Source organism: Balaenoptera borealis (assembly GCF_965194805.1).
Source record: "Balaenoptera borealis genome assembly, chromosome: 5".
Lineage (NCBI taxonomy): Eukaryota > Metazoa > Chordata > Mammalia > Artiodactyla > Balaenopteridae > Balaenoptera > Balaenoptera borealis.
The window spans coordinates 4,016,549-4,035,627 of record NC_138862.1 but is presented as its reverse complement, the minus strand read 5'-3'; the positions used below and the strand labels follow the sequence as shown (position 1 = coordinate 4,035,627).

General features: G+C 46.1%; 1 protein-coding gene across 9 annotated transcripts in view; it reads right to left on the bottom strand.

Moving 5' to 3' along the window:
- The window catches only part of C2CD2 (C2 calcium dependent domain containing 2), a 61,231-nt gene that overhangs the window by 16,949 nt on the left and 25,203 nt on the right, over positions 1-19,079 (bottom strand). For 8 of the 9 annotated variants that reach the window (XR_014244770.1, XM_082392409.1, XM_082392413.1 and 5 more), the window contains 9 exons: positions 18,205-18,324; positions 15,287-15,391; positions 10,522-10,644; positions 7,348-7,468; positions 5,944-6,052; positions 3,788-3,852; positions 1,892-2,016; positions 1,232-1,406; positions 301-414 (listed from right to left, as the gene is read on the bottom strand). Coding sequence is in view for 8 of the 9 variants with exons in the window: in XM_082392409.1 (XP_082248535.1) it covers positions 301-414; positions 1,232-1,406; positions 1,892-2,016; positions 3,788-3,852; positions 5,944-6,052; positions 7,348-7,468; positions 10,522-10,644; positions 15,287-15,391; positions 18,205-18,324 (1,057 nt within the window). In the remaining variant the exon portion in view is untranslated. The remainder of the gene's footprint in view (positions 1-300; positions 415-1,231; positions 1,407-1,891; positions 2,017-3,787; positions 3,853-5,943; positions 6,053-7,347; positions 7,469-10,521; positions 10,645-15,286; positions 15,392-18,204; positions 18,325-19,079) is intronic. The other variant, XM_082392410.1, reaches the window with a different exon arrangement.

Below are 19,079 nucleotides of genomic sequence, written 5' to 3'. Positions count from 1 at the left end.
CTAGTACGTTGAACAAGAGAAAAAATAACATTCAGAAATTTTGCACAGTGACGCACAAGCTGGCTTTTTGTGCTTATTTTGTCCAAGTGTTCCCTAAAACTTAAGGCAGGGATGCCAACGCCACCCCTGGTCTCCCATCGACCTGCATTTCCCTTTTCTCCTTCTAGTTCCTCGCTTACTATATTAAAACACCTCTCCCCAGACTCTAAAAAGGAAAAGCGTCCTTCTCACCAGATGCGGGGCTCGAGGGCAGAGCCTGAAGGAGCTGAGCGGGGACCATCTCGAGTGGCCTTGCGTTACCTGTATCTGAGGAAGAGAACATCTTGCTGACGGGGGCGCCGTGGCAGGAGATGGCCTGGATGGAGATGTCCTTCTCGATGACCTTCACCTTGACAGGTGTTCTCAGGGGAGATTCTGCCCGGGAGAAACCCTGATTACAACAGCCCGCCGAAAGCTGTCTGACCATTACAGTTACTGGAAAGTGAAATCACACCTCACTTCAACTCTACTTCATGCAGTTGAAAAAGGTTAAGAGGCAAACCTTAAGATATTTTTAACAACCTCTCTGATTCTTTTTTTGGGGAGGGGAGGAATGCCCAAGACGGGCATTGGAAGCCCAGGATTAAATAAAATTTCAGAAACCTTTTAATTAAGCCGGAATTTCACTTTCTGTTTTGCATTCAAGAACAGTGCCAAGTGATTTATTCTGGGATGATAATACTTTTGTACAGGCAGGAACACATTATAAGTTTTAAAAAATAATAAATCATACACTTATACAGAAGTTGTCTCCAGGGCAGTGGCTATGGGGACAGGTACAGAATTCGGCTAGATCTAAAATGACTGCACATCAAGCCTTCGAATGAATGATTTTTAACATAAGAAACTCTATGTTGGCCGCGCACATCTAATGTTTCAAGATAGTGTGCTGTCCCCACGTAAACGTCATGGAGTACTTAATGTAACGAGATATTTCATCTAGTATCTAGATTTTAGCTTCAGAATTCACTACAGGTTTGAACCTTGCTTTGGCATGTCATGTGTCTGACAAGACAGAAAGATAATTGTCTGAAAAAAAAAGCTATGCAGAAGCCTTGCCAATTACCATTCTTCCCGTACCAGGACATTTTCTTACAGATAATCCTGCAGCCTACAGCGCTCTGCAGTTTATAGAGGCAAGACGTTTACAGGGGAGGCGTGACTTCAGAGTTCCTGCGGGGAGGAAACTCACCGGAGCTCAGCGGGGACGCCCTCCCTGCATCGAAGCGAGGCTTGGTTTTCACGGCAGTGACAGTAGTGACCACGGTCCCGCACGGCATTACCGTGCGGTCTTTTTCTATCTTTGCAGCAGGAACAGGTGGAGGCATTTGCCAGGATTTCGCTTCACCGGGTTCGATGTAAGAAAACTGCAGAGAGGGCTGGTTACATGCTTTGTAGTCAGTGCAGACGGACACCCCGCCATGGCACGCTGCCTGCCTTTCAATAACCTCTGATTTCTTTAGCTGTCGCTTAGTATCACAAGTAACTTATAATTAACCGATTTCCCCAGAACTGACACAGGATGATGAGATCCAGGCTCAAACCCAGCCACTCAGCACATAATGATGGGAACAAAAGCTGGAGGACCAAACGAAATAAAAGAGCCCTTTCTGGATTAGGCCTGCGTGAAAGGGCATCACAGCAAGTTATGTCAGGTAGACAATGAAACACAACCCTGGGCAGGAAGCATCCCATTCACGTCTAGAAATGCCTGGGAGGAAACATCAGGTCTCGGACAAGCTTCTTGCTTTATGTTGAAGCGAGAGCAAGACTCTGACAGACATAAATGAAGATGCCCCTTTTCTCAAGTGGGTCGAGCTGGGCCTTGGCATCGTAGAGAATGACGTCATACCTCTGCAGTGACCGAACCCAATGCTGAGCTGCCCGAGGAGGACCCGCTGGTCAGCGTAAAGCTCTGTGGCCCAGAAGGCTGCTTCTTGAACAAATCCAAGGGGACAGTCGTCATCGCCAACAGAGCTAAAGAGACAGGGGACAAGCAGGGAGCATCGGGGGTGTCTCCGTGGGAACAGGACGCCCGCAAGCGGCGGCAACCAGAACCAACTCTGGACGCGCGCCCCGCTCACTGGGAAATGCTCCCGTTTCAGAACGTTCTAGAAAAGTCAAGGTCATAAAAGACAAAGGAAGGCTGTGGAACTGTTCCAGACCAAGGGAGGCTACAGATGTGACGATCAAGAGGTAGTATCTGATCCTACACAGGACTGGGAAATACCGCTAGGAAGGACCTCAGGGGCTTGGCTGATGGAAACTGGAATCTGGGCAGTAAAGAAGTGGACCAATGTAACTCAGGAAGCTGGTAACTGTGCTGTGGACAAACAATATCCCTACTTTTAGGAAATACGCACTAAAGAATTTAGGGTAAAGGGCCAGGATGCCCGAAACTTACACTCACATGGTGCACATTTACCCTCGGGGTGGGTGTGTGTGTGTGTGTGTGTGTGTGTGTGTGCGCGTGTGCGTGTGTGTGTGTGTGCGCGTGTGCGTGTGTGTGTGTGTGTGCGTGTGTGCGTGTGTGTGTGCAGACAGAGAGAGCAAAGTGAGAGCAACCAGCAATTGTGAGTACAAATGATAAAGGAAATGGGGCAAAATGTTAAAAATATATGAGCCTGAGTAAAGGTTATATGGTTGTTGTTTGTTCTGGTTTTTTTTTTAAGTTTGAAATTTCATAGATCCCATCAAGCTGGACTGGAATGAAATTCCAATGGAGCCAGCGGGGGTGGTGCCCCAGGAATGGATTAGGCAAACAGTGGTTCCGCCCTGTGTTCAGACCACACGCCCTCTCTTGGAATGTCAGTTCTTATCTCAGGAGCATCCGAGTTATCTCTAGACTACAGAACCAGGGAAAGTGCCTCAAAAATCCTTGCTAATAACTAGGAGCTTGAATTGTTTTTTCCCATGCCTCTGTAACTTTAGGAGGTAACCAGATGGCTTGGTTTCACAGCTGAATAAGCCAGGGAAGGGTCACCTCTCCCAATTTTGGTACGTTCATAGGGATTTTTAAAAACCTAACAAATACTGAAACTACTGATTTACACACATACACACACAGGTCCATGTTCACTTTAGTGATTTTTACCTCTATTTGTTGCTGACTTGTATCTAAAGCATGTGTCCAAGTTACGCTGCTGTGGCTTATTCTATACGGAAAAGTCAGCTGTAATTCATGGAGACAGAGAGAAGAAGGGTGGGGGTCAGGGGCTGGGGGAGGGGCCTGGGGAGTGAGTGTCTAATGCAGACAGAGTTTTGGTTTTGTAAGATGAATTCTGGAGATGCATGGCAGTGATGGTTGCACAACCATGTGAATGCACTTAATACCACTAAACTCTACACTCAAAAATTGCTAAGATGGTAACTTTTAAGTTATATGTATCAACACAATTAAAAACTGAAGAAAAAAAAAAAGTAAAAGGTCCATTAAGGCTAAGAGTGTTGAGAACTGCTCTAAGCCAAGAACTGTTGAATAAAAGATTTTGGATATTTGTTTAAAAAAAAAAAAAGAAAAAGAAAAAGAAAAGAACCAGTTGAATACACTCTTTCCCACAATGTTTGACCTTGCTAATAACAGAATGGACTTTCAACCAAACATTCCCTTGGGAAGACCTGGAGTGGCTTAGGGGGAGGGGCCGAGGCTCTGCTGGGTCTCCCGCCCTCCCCACCCCAAGGCCCTGGTCAGGGCCGCTGGATGACCCTTCCAGAGAGCGGGGTCTCCGTCCGCCTACTGACCACCCACCTTCTGAGGATTGCCCATCCTCTGAAATCTGCAGGTGCAACTCCCTCGACTTGGCATTCAACTCACTGTGGAAAGGAAGAAGGGCCATGAATCCTTAAAAATGCTTTACTATTTTCTTGAAATAGTATTTTTTTTCCTGATGATAGAAAGGAATGCAAATCACCATCAATATTTAAGAAAGTGCAGAGATATATAACCAAAATACAAAGATTATCTGCAACTTCACCATCCAGAAATAGTTACTGTTAATATTTGGTGACTAGTCTCCTAGGGTTATCCAATGGGACTTTCTGAATGATGGTGGAAATGTTCTGTAGAGCTGCTATCAAATTCGGTGGCCACTAGCCACATACGGCTATTCAGAACTTGAAATGAGGCCACTGCAAACTAAGGAACTGGGTTTAATTTTGTTTACTTTTAATTAATTGAAATTTAAAGAGCTACATGTGGCTAGTAGGTACTGTATTGAAAGACATAGCCATATAATTGTCTGAAAACAAATATAGAACATAACATACCTCCCTCCTCCTTTGTAACCTATTTTTTTCACTTAAGATATCATGGACATCTTTCCATGTCAATAACTACAGAGCAACATCCTTTTTAATAGGTGTCTAGTATTCCACTATCTGGCCTTAAGAGATTTTATTCAGCCAATTCCTTAATAACCAACCCTTAATAATGGGTTGTTTCCAATATTTTGTAATTATAAACAACCTGAGATAAATATCCTCACACATATATCTTTGCACACACTGTGTGGTTATTTCCTTAGGAAAAGAGCAATTGCCAATCAAAAGGTACATGCATATAAGAGATTTTCTTTTTTTATACATATTGATGACTTCCAGAATGATTATTCTAATATATACAGTATTTCCACTGGCCTTTCGCACTTTTTCTTTACCAACCTGTAAGGTGAAAAACAATCTCTTTTGTTTAAGTTTGCATTACTTTAGCTATTTCTGAGATTGAACATCTTTTCAGATGTTTCTAGCTATCTACAGTTCTTACTTTTGCTTTTCTAGTACAGAAATTTTGCCCAGTTTTCTAAGAGAGTGCCCATATTTTCATTAATAATTTATAAAGGCTCTTTATATTATATATGGGACACCTTCTTCCATTACTTTTTCTAATTATTTATTGTTTACGTACCAGAAAGTGATTGATTTCTGTATTTTTGTACTCAGCTACTTTACTGAAATATTATTTATATTAGTTTTTATAATATTATTATTTCTACCCTATATTCATTATTTCAAATAGTTTCAATTGATTTTCTGGAGTAGTCTAAATATGCAATAATATTATCTCCAAGTAATGATTAGTTTTGCCTCTTCCTTTCCACTACTTGTGTACTATTTCTTTTTCTTATCTAATTGCATTAACTAGTACTTCTAGAACAAAACAGTGGGTATCCTTCTCTTGACTTTAGCGGGACTGTTCCTACTACTTATCACTTACAGTGATTTTTTTTTTTTTAATCTTATGAAAAAAGTGACCATAAATCTTGTTCTAATTAAGTTTTAAAAATTAGAAATGGTTATTAAATGTCACAATATCTTTTGGGCATATAGAGAAATAATAAGTTTGTTTTCTCCCTTGATCTAGTGACACAGTGGATTTCATTAATAGATCTCCTCACATTAAACCATCCTTGCATTTTCGGTATGAACTCAGTTGGTCTTGGTGTATTATTTTTAATGTGCTACTGGATCCTATTTGATAATACATTACTCAGAATTCCTACATCATAATTTATAAGTGGTCTATAATTTTCCCTTTTTCCGTTCTCTTTGTCAGATTTTGGTATCAATCAGAAGTTTCCTTCCATTCTGCTCTGGATGGTGTGTGTTTCTAAAGCAAGTGGAAGGCCCAACAACAGATCTCTCGTCACAGCAGGGCGTGGGTGTGTCGGTGAGGAGTGAATCGATACTAAGAGCTGCCTTCAAAAAGAAATCCATGTCTGACTTACAGCTTCCTCAGACGCTTAATATACTTCTTTTTAACTTTTTATATTTTCTTTTTTTCTCCCTCACTCCCTCCCTTCCTTCCTCTCTCCCTCCCTTCTTTTGTATGAACAGTGCTGCAGAATGGTTTTAGAATTTCGCAGTCTTGAGTAGGTGTGGGCATGGAAACCCGGGCCCCTTACGCACAAGGTGAATTCTTCTTCCCAAGTGAGGGTGGTAGTGTTTTTCAAGAGGGTGCTGGAGAACTTCTGGACGGGATCATTCAGCTGAACTACACATACTGGGTTAATGTTGCCTGTAATCAAACAGAGGGGCACCGTATTGGCTTTTATTTTTGTTTTCTAGTTGCATATAAAAGAAAGGCTGAATTAAATGTCTGGTCTTGGCTCACTGGACCCTTGGCTCAGAGGGTCCAGTGTTCCTTTCATTTGCCATTTACAAACTCTCAAAGCACCTCATCTGGGGTTACAGATTCTATTCTCACTGGATGTCCATAGCCCCGGGCTGCCCCAAGTGCCCCTGCTCCCCCCTCGGTTCTGACTGTGGGCACAGCTCTCTGGTGGGAGCCCTCCCTGGGGGCAACATTACTCCAGCAGGGATGTGGGCCCCACTTTGGACAAGACTAACAGCTTGGAAAAGGAAGGGCATCTGGGGTAACTGCTAAATTTGGGGATACCTCACAGAGAACCCACTTCCCTCTTACAAAGATGTAGGTTTTTATACCTAACTCAGCTCAGTCAAAACTTTTTGAGGTATTTGATCCAGATAACAGGACATTTCACTAGTGAACAGTTGTGTCTGCTTCGAGGCAATGCTTGCCCCATGGCAGAAAGCCGTGAATATACTGTGTAATCAATAATCAATGGTAAAGGACTGGAATGTGTTGGCCCTTTACCGTGTACCAGGTGGTGTTCGGTGTTCTACACACATCATCTTACTAATCACCACAGTCACTTTCAAGGAGAGACTCCGACTCAGATGGGGACCTGCTGGCAGAGGTTAGAAATTGGGACCCCAACCCTGGCCGACTGGGTCCCGGGAGCCCCTCCCGGCTGCTAAGCGGCGTGGCCTCAGGGGGCGAGGTGTGAGTTACCAAAACACCACCCATACCCAGCTTCATTCGCAGAGTTTCTAGGTAGCTCAGTGTGTTCTACCTGCACTTCTGGAACGGGAGGAAACTCCCCACAAATAATCATAAGTAACCCCGATGTTCTCAGACAATACAAAGAACTCATGGCTACTCTTAGCAAAAACCACACCACAGTGGAAAGCTGTGTCCGGTCCCAGGCTACTCGGCATCCGGGGTCTCGGCAGTGACTCGGAACCACCGAGAAAGAGTCACCGGCTCTGCAATGTTTCTGTCTTGTCTCCACAGCAGTGTCTCTGGGCAACTCAGGGTCCCCGGTGGACCCAAAGCCCGCCGGACACCCATGATCCCCCCACGTGGCACCCCCTTCCACAGGAGGAAGCAAAGGCCACGGACAACCCACAAGGCACCTCCTCCCCTCTGCTCACCCTGCCGACGGCCACATCCACAGCCGGCCGGGTGCCCTGCCCTCACCTGGGTGTCCCTGCAGCGCCATCACCCACCTGAAGCACCAGGATGGCTCATCAGCGAGGCTCGGATATTCTTCACCAATAGTTTGAGCTCATGAGCCCTTGGAGGTTTGGGAGGGCAGGATTCCTGAGTAGATGAAGTGCGCTGCAGATGCTGCAGAAAGGAAAACAAAGCACAGTGAGCCGTGGGAAAGAGGGAGTGGCCGCTGGACACCTGTTACAGGGAAGGAACCTTCAGGAAAACCTTCAGAGGGAGCCTGGCCCCAGGCCTGCTCCGTAACAACTGGGGAGGGAGGGTCCCGGTCACCCACAGCTGCTTCCCCTGCTTGGGAGCACTGTACATCCCACAGAAAGCAAGCGAGGGAGTTGAGCGTTCACCCAGAGAGGACTCCCCTGAATCTCACTGTGGGCGGAGAAGGGGCCACGCGTGACCCAGGGCAGGAGCTTGAGACAGAGTGGGGCGCCCTCCCTGGGATGCAGGGGCCCGCTGCCCACCAGCACTAAGTGTGACACCAGCCAGGACACTGGCTGCTTCCCACCTCCTGGCAGGCCTGCCACCCACGTGGGGAGGATCTAAGTGTCATCCAGGTGTCACGCTAGGGACAAAGCAGGGGCAGGTGCCCCTGGAGTCTGCTTCATCACCGTATCCTCAAATGGGCATCAAGGTGTTTCCAACAGAGAGCCTCCCCAAGCTCGTGGGGCCTCACCTTCAGACCAGCCTTTCTCAAGCTAGCTTCCTCCTCCCACTCATGGCTACGAGTGTTATTTACAAGGGGCTCCTTAGGTACAAACGTTTGGGAATCCTGGAAAAGCTTCTCCGAGACATCACAGGCCTCTGCACAGCGAGAGCCTTCCAGGGAGGGATCCTCAGAGCTGATTTGACCTCAGAGGGCTTTTGGGGGGGAAGCTTACTAACATCTCAAGCGACTGTAGTGTTCTTAGGTCACCACCTGGAAAACATTATTCTGAGCCAGGGCCTTGCCCACTGTGAGCTGCAGGTGCTGGGAGGCCAAGAAGTAACCCCAGAAGTCCTCAAGATCCAGGTCCCTGAGCACTGGGGACAGAGCAGCCGACATGTCTGGGGTGGAGATGCAATGTTTTCTCAATTGTGTATGCGTGATGGCTAATCTCATGTGTTGACTTGACTGGACCATGGGGTGCCCAGGCATGTGGTCAGACATGATTCTGGGTATGTCTGCGAGGAGGTTTCTGCCTCAGATTTACATTTAGATCAACAGACCGTGTAAAGCAGATTGCCTTCCCTAGTGTGGTGGGCCTCGTCCAATCAGGTGAAGGCCTGAATAGAACAAAGGGCTGACTCTCCCTCAAATAAGAGGGAATTCCTCATGCCTGACTGCCTTAGAGCCGGGATATCCATTTTTCCCTGTCTTTGGACTTGAGTGGAAACATCAGCTCTCCTGGGTCCCAGCCTGCTGGCTTCTCCTGCAACTCTTGGGGCTTGTCAGCCTCTGGCATGAGCCAACTGCCTAGAATAAGTCTCCTTATATATATAAATATATATATTTTATACATAAATATATAATTGGCTCATGCAGTTATGGAGGCTATTTTATACACACACACACACACACACACACATCCATTGGTTCTGTTTCTCTAGAGTACCCTAATATAATATGCGTGTTATTTTGATACATACACTCTACAAATTTATTTAAAAGCATTATTGAATTTATAGTAGTCTTGGTCCCTTTATTTTCTGAATCAATGTATTCTAAAAAGGCAGTACTATTTTGTGAAGTTTCTCAAATTTTGACATTAAAAAGGTATAGTCATATCCAAAACAGGCACCTCTGATTTGAACTAAGCCACCAGGATAGAATTACTGAAAGAGAGAACGGCCAAGCCTCTGCTCTCACCCCTGGGAAGCCTGGCCTGACCCCCAATCTCTGGGGCCAAGCCCCACCCGGCGGCACACCCCTGAGAACGGTGCACGCACGCCCACAAACCCCTCCCTCTGCTTGTCTGCTTACTCAGATGCCCCTTCTGCTGCATCAGGTTTCTTATGTTCTGATAACCTTCAGCACCCAGGGCGAACCACAAAGCACTGTGATCCCCTGATATCTGTGCAGTGAATCAAAGAGATTTTGTCTCCAGGCTCTACACAGGCACAGTGGTGATGCCCTAACGGGAACCAGAGACCAAGAGCCTGCATCAAAAGATCATATTAAAAGTTATACTTTAGGGACTTCCCTGGCTGTCCAGGGTTAAGGCAGAGGGTGAGGGTTCGATCCCTGGTCAGGGAGCTAAGCTCCCACATGCCTCCTGGCCAAAACACCAAAACATAAAAAACAGAAGCCATATTGTAACAAATTCAATAAAGACTTAAAAAAAAAAAAAAAGTTATACTTTCACAATGACTTCACCACCCACTATATAATAACAGTGGATATTCTACTATGCCACAAAAAAATACTGGAAAGACATAGGAAAAATAACTTTAGGGACTGTAAATGTATGTTTTGCAGAGTCATCACGAAAAGATCTCCTCATGATTGGGAGAATTAATTCACCTCAAGCCAAGGTTTTTAGATGTGTCGCCAAAAGAGATGTGCGGGACCAAGCCCAGGGAGGCTGTCCTGGGCGAATGCCCTGGACGTGAATTTAGCCAGAGAATTAGCACCTAATCAGGCGGTGGGGAGGGCCCCAGAATGGGGAGGGGGGTCGTCAGCATGGGAAGGACCCCACAGAGGAGATGGCCTCATGTGTCCACACTGCCTGAGGGCGACAGACCCCCAAGAGGCAGTGTGGACGGAGGCTGTCCCCGTCCTGGGCTAAAAGTCTGTGGGTCCAGTGTGCTTCCTCTGCCCTGCCTCGGGGCAGTTCCCAGGTACCTCAGTTCTGGAAGGGTGCGATCCCAGACAACAGGCTCTGGGGGCACAGCAAAAAGTCAAGTTCTGGTCCCTAAAAGGAGAGGATCTGGGCTACTTCGGCTTGGACTCTGCTGAGTGGGCCGGACACCTCTTCCTTCCCTCCCGTGGGGCTTCGGAACCCTGTGCCCTGAACTCAGAGCTTTGCCCCAGACCATGGTCATCACCCACCAGCAAGCTCTACCACGACAGGGGTGGGCAGAGGCAAGGTGCGGGGGTGGGGAGCGAGCATGGAAATGCACACAAATTCTCCAAGCGGGTGGACTGCGGTCCTTCAGGGGGTCATGAAGCACCCACACCCCGTGAACTGGTTTACCTGAACTTCCCTCACATCCGTAGGCTTTGTGCTCAGAACCACTGATGGGGAGGCAGAGCTAACCAGGTGCTTCAAAATATCCTTGAGACTTTCAGAGACTGCATCTGCCCCAACCGCCTGGTCCTGCCGAAAGAGGAGGGAGTCACCAAACCATCTCGTAACCAGGCACGTGGACAAGTGGGCAAGCAAATGCATGGCTCTCCGGATGTCCCTGGGACGAAACAGACTTGGGGTCACCAGGGCTCCAGGAGATCAGACTAGGACAGTGAGACGCTCACTCATTCTTATCTTTGTCGATCTCAGAAGTCATTCATCCTCCTTGTTTTTAAGTTAAAGATAAGACATGTGCAACATAGACATGTGTTAACATTTCTGTGGCTATCTTTTCAGTCCTTTCCCGTAAACATATAGGCACATGTTTTTTCTTTCTTGCCTGATGTTTGATTGATTTTTTTTTTAATTAAAAGGTAGTCAAGGGACTTCCCTGGTGGTCCAGTGGTTAAAACATCACTTTCCAATGCAGGGGTTGCGGGTTCGATCCCTGGTTGGGGAGCTAAGATCCCACACGCTTTGCAGCCAAAAAAAAACAAAAAAAAAAAAACAAAAGCAGAAGCAATAATGTAACAAATTCAATAAAGACTTTAAAAATGGTCCACATCAAAAAAACTAAGAGGAAAAAAAATAAATGGTATTCAAGTAAATGGAAAGGGTCAATAAAAATGAAGACAAGCTTGCAGAAGAATAACAGAGCAGGATGACTTACATCACCAGATGTCAAGCTCTATAACGCTACAATAATTAATACCCAACAGAAACGCGCTCATGTGTTCTAGAATGTTCACAGCACCACTATTCATAATGACTCCAAACTGGAAACTACCTAAGTATCCATCAATACCTGAACAGATACACAAGTTATGGTGCAGTCACACAACGGAACACCACAGGGCAATGAGCACAAACAATGTACAAGCACACACAATGACACAGATGAATCTCACAGACATAATGTTAAGTGAAAGAAAACAAACACAGAAAAACACATACATAGTACTGCAAGATTCCTTTATTTAAAGTACCAAAACAGGCAAAACTAAGCTAATGCTGCTTGTGGGCAGAATTCTAAGATGACCCTCAACGAGTCATGTTCTGCATCATCCCCTCACCTTGAGGCGAGGTGGCACCTGTGACTTGCTTCCAGCCAACGGAATACGGCAAAGTGATGTGATGGCCAAAGGTTATGTTATATACAACTCCCTCTTAGCAAACCAGAGCAAGAGATTCTCCCGCTAACCTCTAAGAAGTCAGCTTCCACGTGTGAGGGGGCCACATGGCACAGAACTGCAGGGCTTCAAGGAGCTGAGAGCAGCCCCAGCCCACAGCCATCAAGGAACTGAGGACCTCAGTCCTACAACCACAAGGAACCGAGTTTTGCCAACAACCATAGGAGACTGGAAGAGGATCCCGAGCTCTAGGAAGGGCAGTCAGCCCAGACCGTGATGACAGCCCATGAGAGCCCAAGCAGGGGACCCAGTTAAGCCTGGACTGACCGACAGATACTATGAGGTAAATGTGTGTTGTTTCACGCTGCTGGGTTTGAGGTAATTATTAGTTGCAAGCATAGATAACTCATACATGTTAGAAGTCAGGAGCACGGTTACCCTTTGCGGGGGCTGCAGGTAGTGAGTGGAAGCGGGTAGAGGGGGTTTTCTGGGGAACTGACCCTGCTCTGTTTGTTGAGCTGGGTGCTGGGTTCTCATGAACGGTCAGTGTGTGAAAGCTTCAATGAGCTGCGCGCTTACAATATGTGCACTTTTCTGCATGCCTTATCTCTCATTTTTTAAGCAAGGAGGATCTAGTTTTTAAAATCTCAGTTAAAAGCCTTGTTTAAATATAATAGCTTTTGTTTTGAACTCTTAAAAGCTGGATCTGGCTGGACACTTGCTAAAGGAAAACGGCAAACTCTGCCAGCTCTGCTGGCATCCACGCCATCATTCCGTGGTTTCAGGAGAGCAGCTGCGGTGTGGTGAGCGCCGGGCCATGATTCTGGCTCTGCCATTGACGGCTCCAGGGCCCTCGGTGCCCCTCGCCACTTCTGGTGTAAACGTCCCCACTGTGGGGCTCCAGCCCCCGCTGCGCAGGGGGATGGACACCAGCAGGACTTGATTTCCACCAGGACCACAGACCTACTGAAAAATCTTCCAACTTGCGGGGCTGGAAGTGATTTCAGAAATTGGTCTGTGGTATCCCAAGGACAACCAGCTGGCCAGGCCTTGTTACAGCAAACTTAGGCCAAATCTGCCATTTATTGAAAATCTACTCTCTGCCAGGAACTCTAACCTAATAATAATCGAAATGGCTCACATTTACGTCACTCTTAGGATGTGTCAGGCTCGATGCTACGCATTTACACATATTAACTAGTTGAATCCCCACAACCACCTTGAAAATCATCATCCCCATTTTACAGATGAGGAAACTGAGGCACAGAGAAATTAATTAACATGTGTGGGGTCTCGCAGCTCATAAGTGGCAGAGCTGAGAGTTAAGCCCAGGCACTAAGGCTCCAGGGTCTGCACTGAGAACCGCTCTGCCATCATCTTTCTCTTATTGCAATACGTTCTTGATACACTTATTTTTAAAATGAGGTGAATTCACATAACATAAATGTAACCATTTTAAGGTATGCATTTCAGTGGTGTTTAGTACATACATACACGGTGTTGTAAAACTATCACCTCTATCTAGTTCCAAAATATTTCCATCACCTCCAAAGTAAACCCTTTACTCATTAGCAGTCACTCCCCAATCCTTCCCCGCAACAGCCCCTGACAGCCACTAATCTGCTTTGCATCTTCATGGATTTGTGTATTCTGGGTATTTCATAGGAATGGGATCATATGACATGGTCATTTATGTCTGGCTTCTTTTACTTAGCACAATGTTTTCGAGGTTCATTCATAAGCTAGCACATATTAGTACTCCAATCTTTTTATGACTGAAGAATAGTCCATTGTATGGATGTGTTGCACTTGGTTTATCTATTTCTATCTTTTTTAACCCGCCCATTTCTCCTCACTTTACAGAGGAGGAAACCAAGGGGGAAAGATGGGTTCTGGGGTGCTCAGGGTCCATCACATTTTAGATCCGCAGAGCAGATGACTTGGGGACCTTCCTTTATAGCTGTCCCCCTGCCCCCATGCCACCTCAACTGCCAGGGGCCCAAGGGGTTACTAAGCCCACAGGACCCAGCTCCAAGGGGCTGGTTTAATCCCACAAGATTACTTCATTGGGAAAGTCATGCTTCTCATTAATATGGGGAGCCCATGGTTGGCAGAGAAATGTACAGGGCCTTGTGGGGAGCAAGGTGTGAAGACTGCATACAGCATGCCACTGAGTGGGTTAAGAATGGGGCAATAAGGTCCATTTTGCAAAAAGAAACCTAGGATGGGTAAACGAAAACGAAAGAGACAAGCGAGCAGAGAGCAGGGGATGGATGGGGTGGAGGGGAGAGGGATGGAGACTGGACTTCTGCACACAATATTTCATGTAATTTTGACTGTTGAACTATGTTAATATTCTGCACGTTCAAAAAATATGTAAATCAACAAAGATGGGGGACAAAACCGGAAACTGTACTAACAGAAGCAAATGCTTACATCTGCTTACATTAACTCACATCAAGTTGGTAACGTAACCACACAGAGGAAAACACTTAATTTGAGTAGTTTTTGAACACAGAACTCAGTACCCCCTCGGCGGGATACACTCTGCTATGAAGACCAGCAGAGCAATCTTGAACTCTGGAAGGTCTGATGTCAGAGGTGGCAGGGGAACAGTTTACAGAACCGTTCTGTGTGTACTGTAGGCCTGAAAAAGCAGTGCCATGTGGGGGAAAGCAGATGCAAACGTGGGCGGGAAGGAGAAAAAGAAAATAAACCAGTGACTAGGGAAACACTTAACATGTGTACTTTGTACAACTAAACGGTCAGGCAACAATTCCACTTCTGACGTATGCAAGGGAAAAGAATTACAATTCAAACTTCTTAGTCTTAAAAACAAACTGCCTACACCTATATCAAGGCACAAACAGTTATAATATTTATGGACAAATTATTAAATTTTGAACAATCTTTCCAGCAACTGAAAGTGACAGCACCCACGTGACTCAGCAGGCCCCTCCTGCTCCCAAATTCACTTCCTCACACCCCCAAGACCACAGGAAGCGGGGAGATCACCTTCAGACTTGAGATGCAGCTTTGCAAAAGCTGTGGAGAGAAAGGAGGTGGTGGCCTTGGAAGCCAGGCTTTGGACTCAGGCTGAGCTGTAGGTGAGTGGAGCGCCCTCACAGTGAAGGCAAGCGTCTGAGGGTCAGGGGTGATAGAACGGTGAGGAAAACCTAGGTTCCATCACTGCCATGGTTTTCAACCACTGCACACAAGTGCTGCACACAAGTGCTTTAAAAAATCCCCGGTCCAATTAAACCTGCCTGGGGGACGGGGCAGGCTTCAGGATTTTTAAAAGCTGCCAGGTGACTGCAGGTGCAGCCCAGGTGAGAGCTGGCATTAAATCCACGGAAGGCCCTCCCCACCTCCCCTACCCCCCACCCCACCCACCAACGTTGCCCCATCAGTGCCCTGTGCATTCCCCGGGATCACACATCAGACACGCATTAATCAGAGGCTCCGTCTCCCAGAGCAGGTGGTCATAATGTGCCATGTTTGCACATACACGAGGGAGGAATCACAGTAACTCACGGACTGACCTCCCCCGGTGCCTTGGGCTGGATCGTAATGGCCATCTCTGGCGCGCTGATGAAGGACCACTTGATCTGAATGTCTTCTCTCTTCTCCTTCATGTGGAGCTCCAGCTATTAAAGAAAAAAAAAAAAAAAAGATTGGAGAACTGCTCTCTTCACTGGAGCCTCAAAATGTGTCTGTGTGTTCATTTGTTTTCTTAGACCGTTATTTATCGCCTCGTTGGCATACCGTGTGCTTTCAAAATGGAAAGGAGGGTCCCAAATCCCCTGACCTCCCCTTCCCCGTTGTGTAGCCCACCCCGCCCTCTCCGGCGCCTTCCTCTGCCTCAACCTGTCACTTGGAGAGGAACGTCAGGGTCGGGGCTAAAGGCCAGGTGCCATGAAAACCCTGCAGCCTCTTGATGACCAGCCCTCTGCTTTGCAGCTCTCTCCTGAGAGCCTCACCAAGGCATAATGGAGCCGGAGGGACAAAGAGAAGGGAGCCGGACGCCTTGTCCAGCCCCACACGCTGACACAGCCCCCGAGGGTTGTGTACAGAGCCATCAGCATTCTTATCCTCTCTTGCCGGGGCCACTACACAACCTCCACTTGGACTCTGATCTCTCCCGATGCCCCTTCCGGCCCTACCCATCTGTTGTGGCAGAATAACGCCTGCTCCCCCAAAGATGTCCACACCCCAATCCTTAGAACCTGTGGATATATTACCTCCCGTGGCAAAAGGGACTCTACAGGTGTGATTAGGGTAAGGACCTTGGGGTGTGGTGACAACCCTGCATTAGCCCAGTGATCCCTGGGGAAGCATAGGAGCCCTTAAAAATGGAAGAGGAAGATAGACGAGCATGCCAGGGAGATGTGACTGGAAGATAGAGAAAGATGCCAGGAACCCAGGAGTGAGGTCGCCTCTCGAACCTGGGACCTTGCCCTTAGCTGACAGCCAGCAAGGAATTCGACCCTCAGTCCTACAACCATAAGGAGCTGAATCCTGCTGATGACGGGTGAGCAAGGAAACAGATTCTCCCCCGAGAGCTTCCAGAAAGGAAGGCAGCCCACCAACACCAGGATTTTAGCCTGTGTTGGACATCAGACCCCCAGAATGGTGACATGATAAATGTGTGTTGTTTTCAGCTAAGATTATGGTGATTTGTTTCAGCAGCTAGAGCAAACTAATACGCCATCCTTCCTTCTTCAGCTGGAGACCCATTCTAAAGCCAACATCTTGACCCTTCCCACCTCCACGCTTCCGCCCCACCACCCAGGGAAAGGGAAGGAGAGAATGGCTTTAGACTTGTTTTCTCAGTACTCAGTACTCTCCCTCATGCTAGCAACTAGCATGAGGTAAGAGAAATGATGCTTCCCTTGCCCTATAATTCTGGGTGACTCTCGCAAAAGTGCACTTTAATTTCATTGCCACAGTCCCCGAGTCGCTCCCACCAGGTCGGGGAGAGGGCTTAGCTGCTCGTCTCTATGCATCTTTTATCTGAAGAACAGCAGAGGGGGGGAATGCTTCCTGCCATGAGCATTAATAACTCACCAACCTCTAGCAGCTGCCTCTGCTCTGAGAGGTAATCCACAGGCTGCTTTTAAACTATGGTAAGAGATCAAAGATACAATTGTGTTACCTGTATCTGAGCTGCTGAAAATGGCACATAAACAGCATCTCAGAAACTACGTTTCCTCGGTGAATGTCTGTGGTCCTTGCTGGACTCACCCCATCCTGAAACGTGTGTCATGTTGGGTACGTGTGTCCCAGACTTTAAAATAATCTTCTAATCACATTGTCCAAAAAACTAGTCGGGGAGTAGGAGGGCTTTAACATCTGACAAGTCCGCGAGGTCAACTTAACCTCTTCGACTCTCGGAAAGGGAATGTTACCAGGGTAGGGGTGGGGAGGCTGGGTTTCAGAGAAAAGCCATTTAGGGAGCCAGAAATTTTTGTTTGCTCTGGTTGTTTAAAACCATGTCTTTTAAGCAAAGCAAATGGAATATAATCTTCCCTTGTGGTTGAGAACCCTGAATGATTTGCGCTCGTTCCCCAAATTAGCAGTCAAGCACAAGGACAGAGGAGAGGGAACAACTTGAATCAGCAGTGACCCCTGAAACAGACCCAGAAATTCACAGTCTTTACACACCGGCTAAACAAGAGCTTCAGTGAACTTCTGCTTGTGTGTGTGTGACATGCTATCTGATGGTTTAGGCATCCAGAAGTTTCACTAACAAGTCTATTATAATTATTACATATGTCTCTATTTATAATTGCTTTATGTATAATTATTAATGTTATATATACAATATATAAAGATATCAATCATAAAAGTTATAATTATGTAAGTCTAGTATAATTATTATAATAATGTCTATTATCCAAAAAATAATGGTAGTACTCATCCTTTAACATATAAAAATAATAAGGGGTCTTTTAAAGCTGACTTTTTCAAACACTAAAAGGAGGAATGCCAAGTCCAGCCCCTAAGCTGTTTTCCAAGCTGCAGGAGACTTCTGAGGTCTAGTACTTGATCCTGAAATAGAACCACTTTCCTCCTCTCAGATGCCATTTACCTTAATCTAGCAGTCGACAACACCCTTGATATGCTTCAGTGCCTTGAAAAATACCGTATCTCCCGTATTTGATGGATGGGAAACTCTGAATTCGTTATATATACGTGTACATATGTGTGTGTGTATATATATGTGTCTGTGTATATACCTATGTGTGTACATATGTGTGTGTGTGTATACATACACCTATTTCACACACACTTTATTTCCTACAGAGACAATATAATATGGAAGGTGACAGTCCGAAACTTATGGAATGAACGGTAATTAACGCAAACAGGAGCATCCATGTCTGTGATCGCACCCCTCTCACCCTGCAGGTTTATGAGAACTGTTTTCCTAGGACTCGCTCAGTCTCCCCAACTTTACCTGTAGATGAAGCGGGGAGAGCCGCACACTGTAGAGCGGCCGCCCCGTGTCCTCGGACGAGGGTAGCCCCACGCTGACCAGGAACTGGATGGTCTCAGCCACCACATGACAAAACACCACCTAGAGAAGAGGCCATAAAACCACGGAACTTTACGCAAGAGAGAGGAGAGCTTGCACCTTACCCATCTTCGTTTCACTGAACAAAATAATCTGGACTCTATAAATGAGCAAGGACAAGAATTCAGAGTTTCAAATATGGAGGAATATCCAGACTCACACCTTTTCTATTATGCAGCAATTTGAAAACTAGAAGCAAAATTTCAGATCTTTTCTTCCTGATGGACTCCTGGGAGCTCACTCTGGCTTGCCCAAATCTAGTTAGGATCTTTCCACTCATAAAGATTTTTTTCTTTAAACATGGCTTTGTTCTATTTCTCCATGCAGCTGATTTTAAACTGCCCAGACAGTTCCACATTCACATGGAGTGAACGCCATTAGCCACCGTCTCTCACTAAAAATGGGCCTTAAAAAGAAAATTTCTTATGGATGTTACAAGGAAAAAATAAAAAACGTACCCAGAACACAAGAAATTGTTTCTATTTAAATACATTTTAACCTATTGTGGTTTTCAAAGAGGCAGGGATAATTCAAAGAACGAATAAAATATTAAACAGTTACAAAATGATATAGCCTTAACAAAAATAGAATTATAAAATGAGCTCATTTAAAGACCTACGAGACAAAATAATTACATCAGGAATAGACCTGACCATATTCCTGACATAAATCGCAAAGCATTTTAGAGGGATGAGTGTGAAAGCTGTTGCCTCACAGAGGAGTATCGAGTTTCTGCCACAGAATCCCCCTGCTGGAGC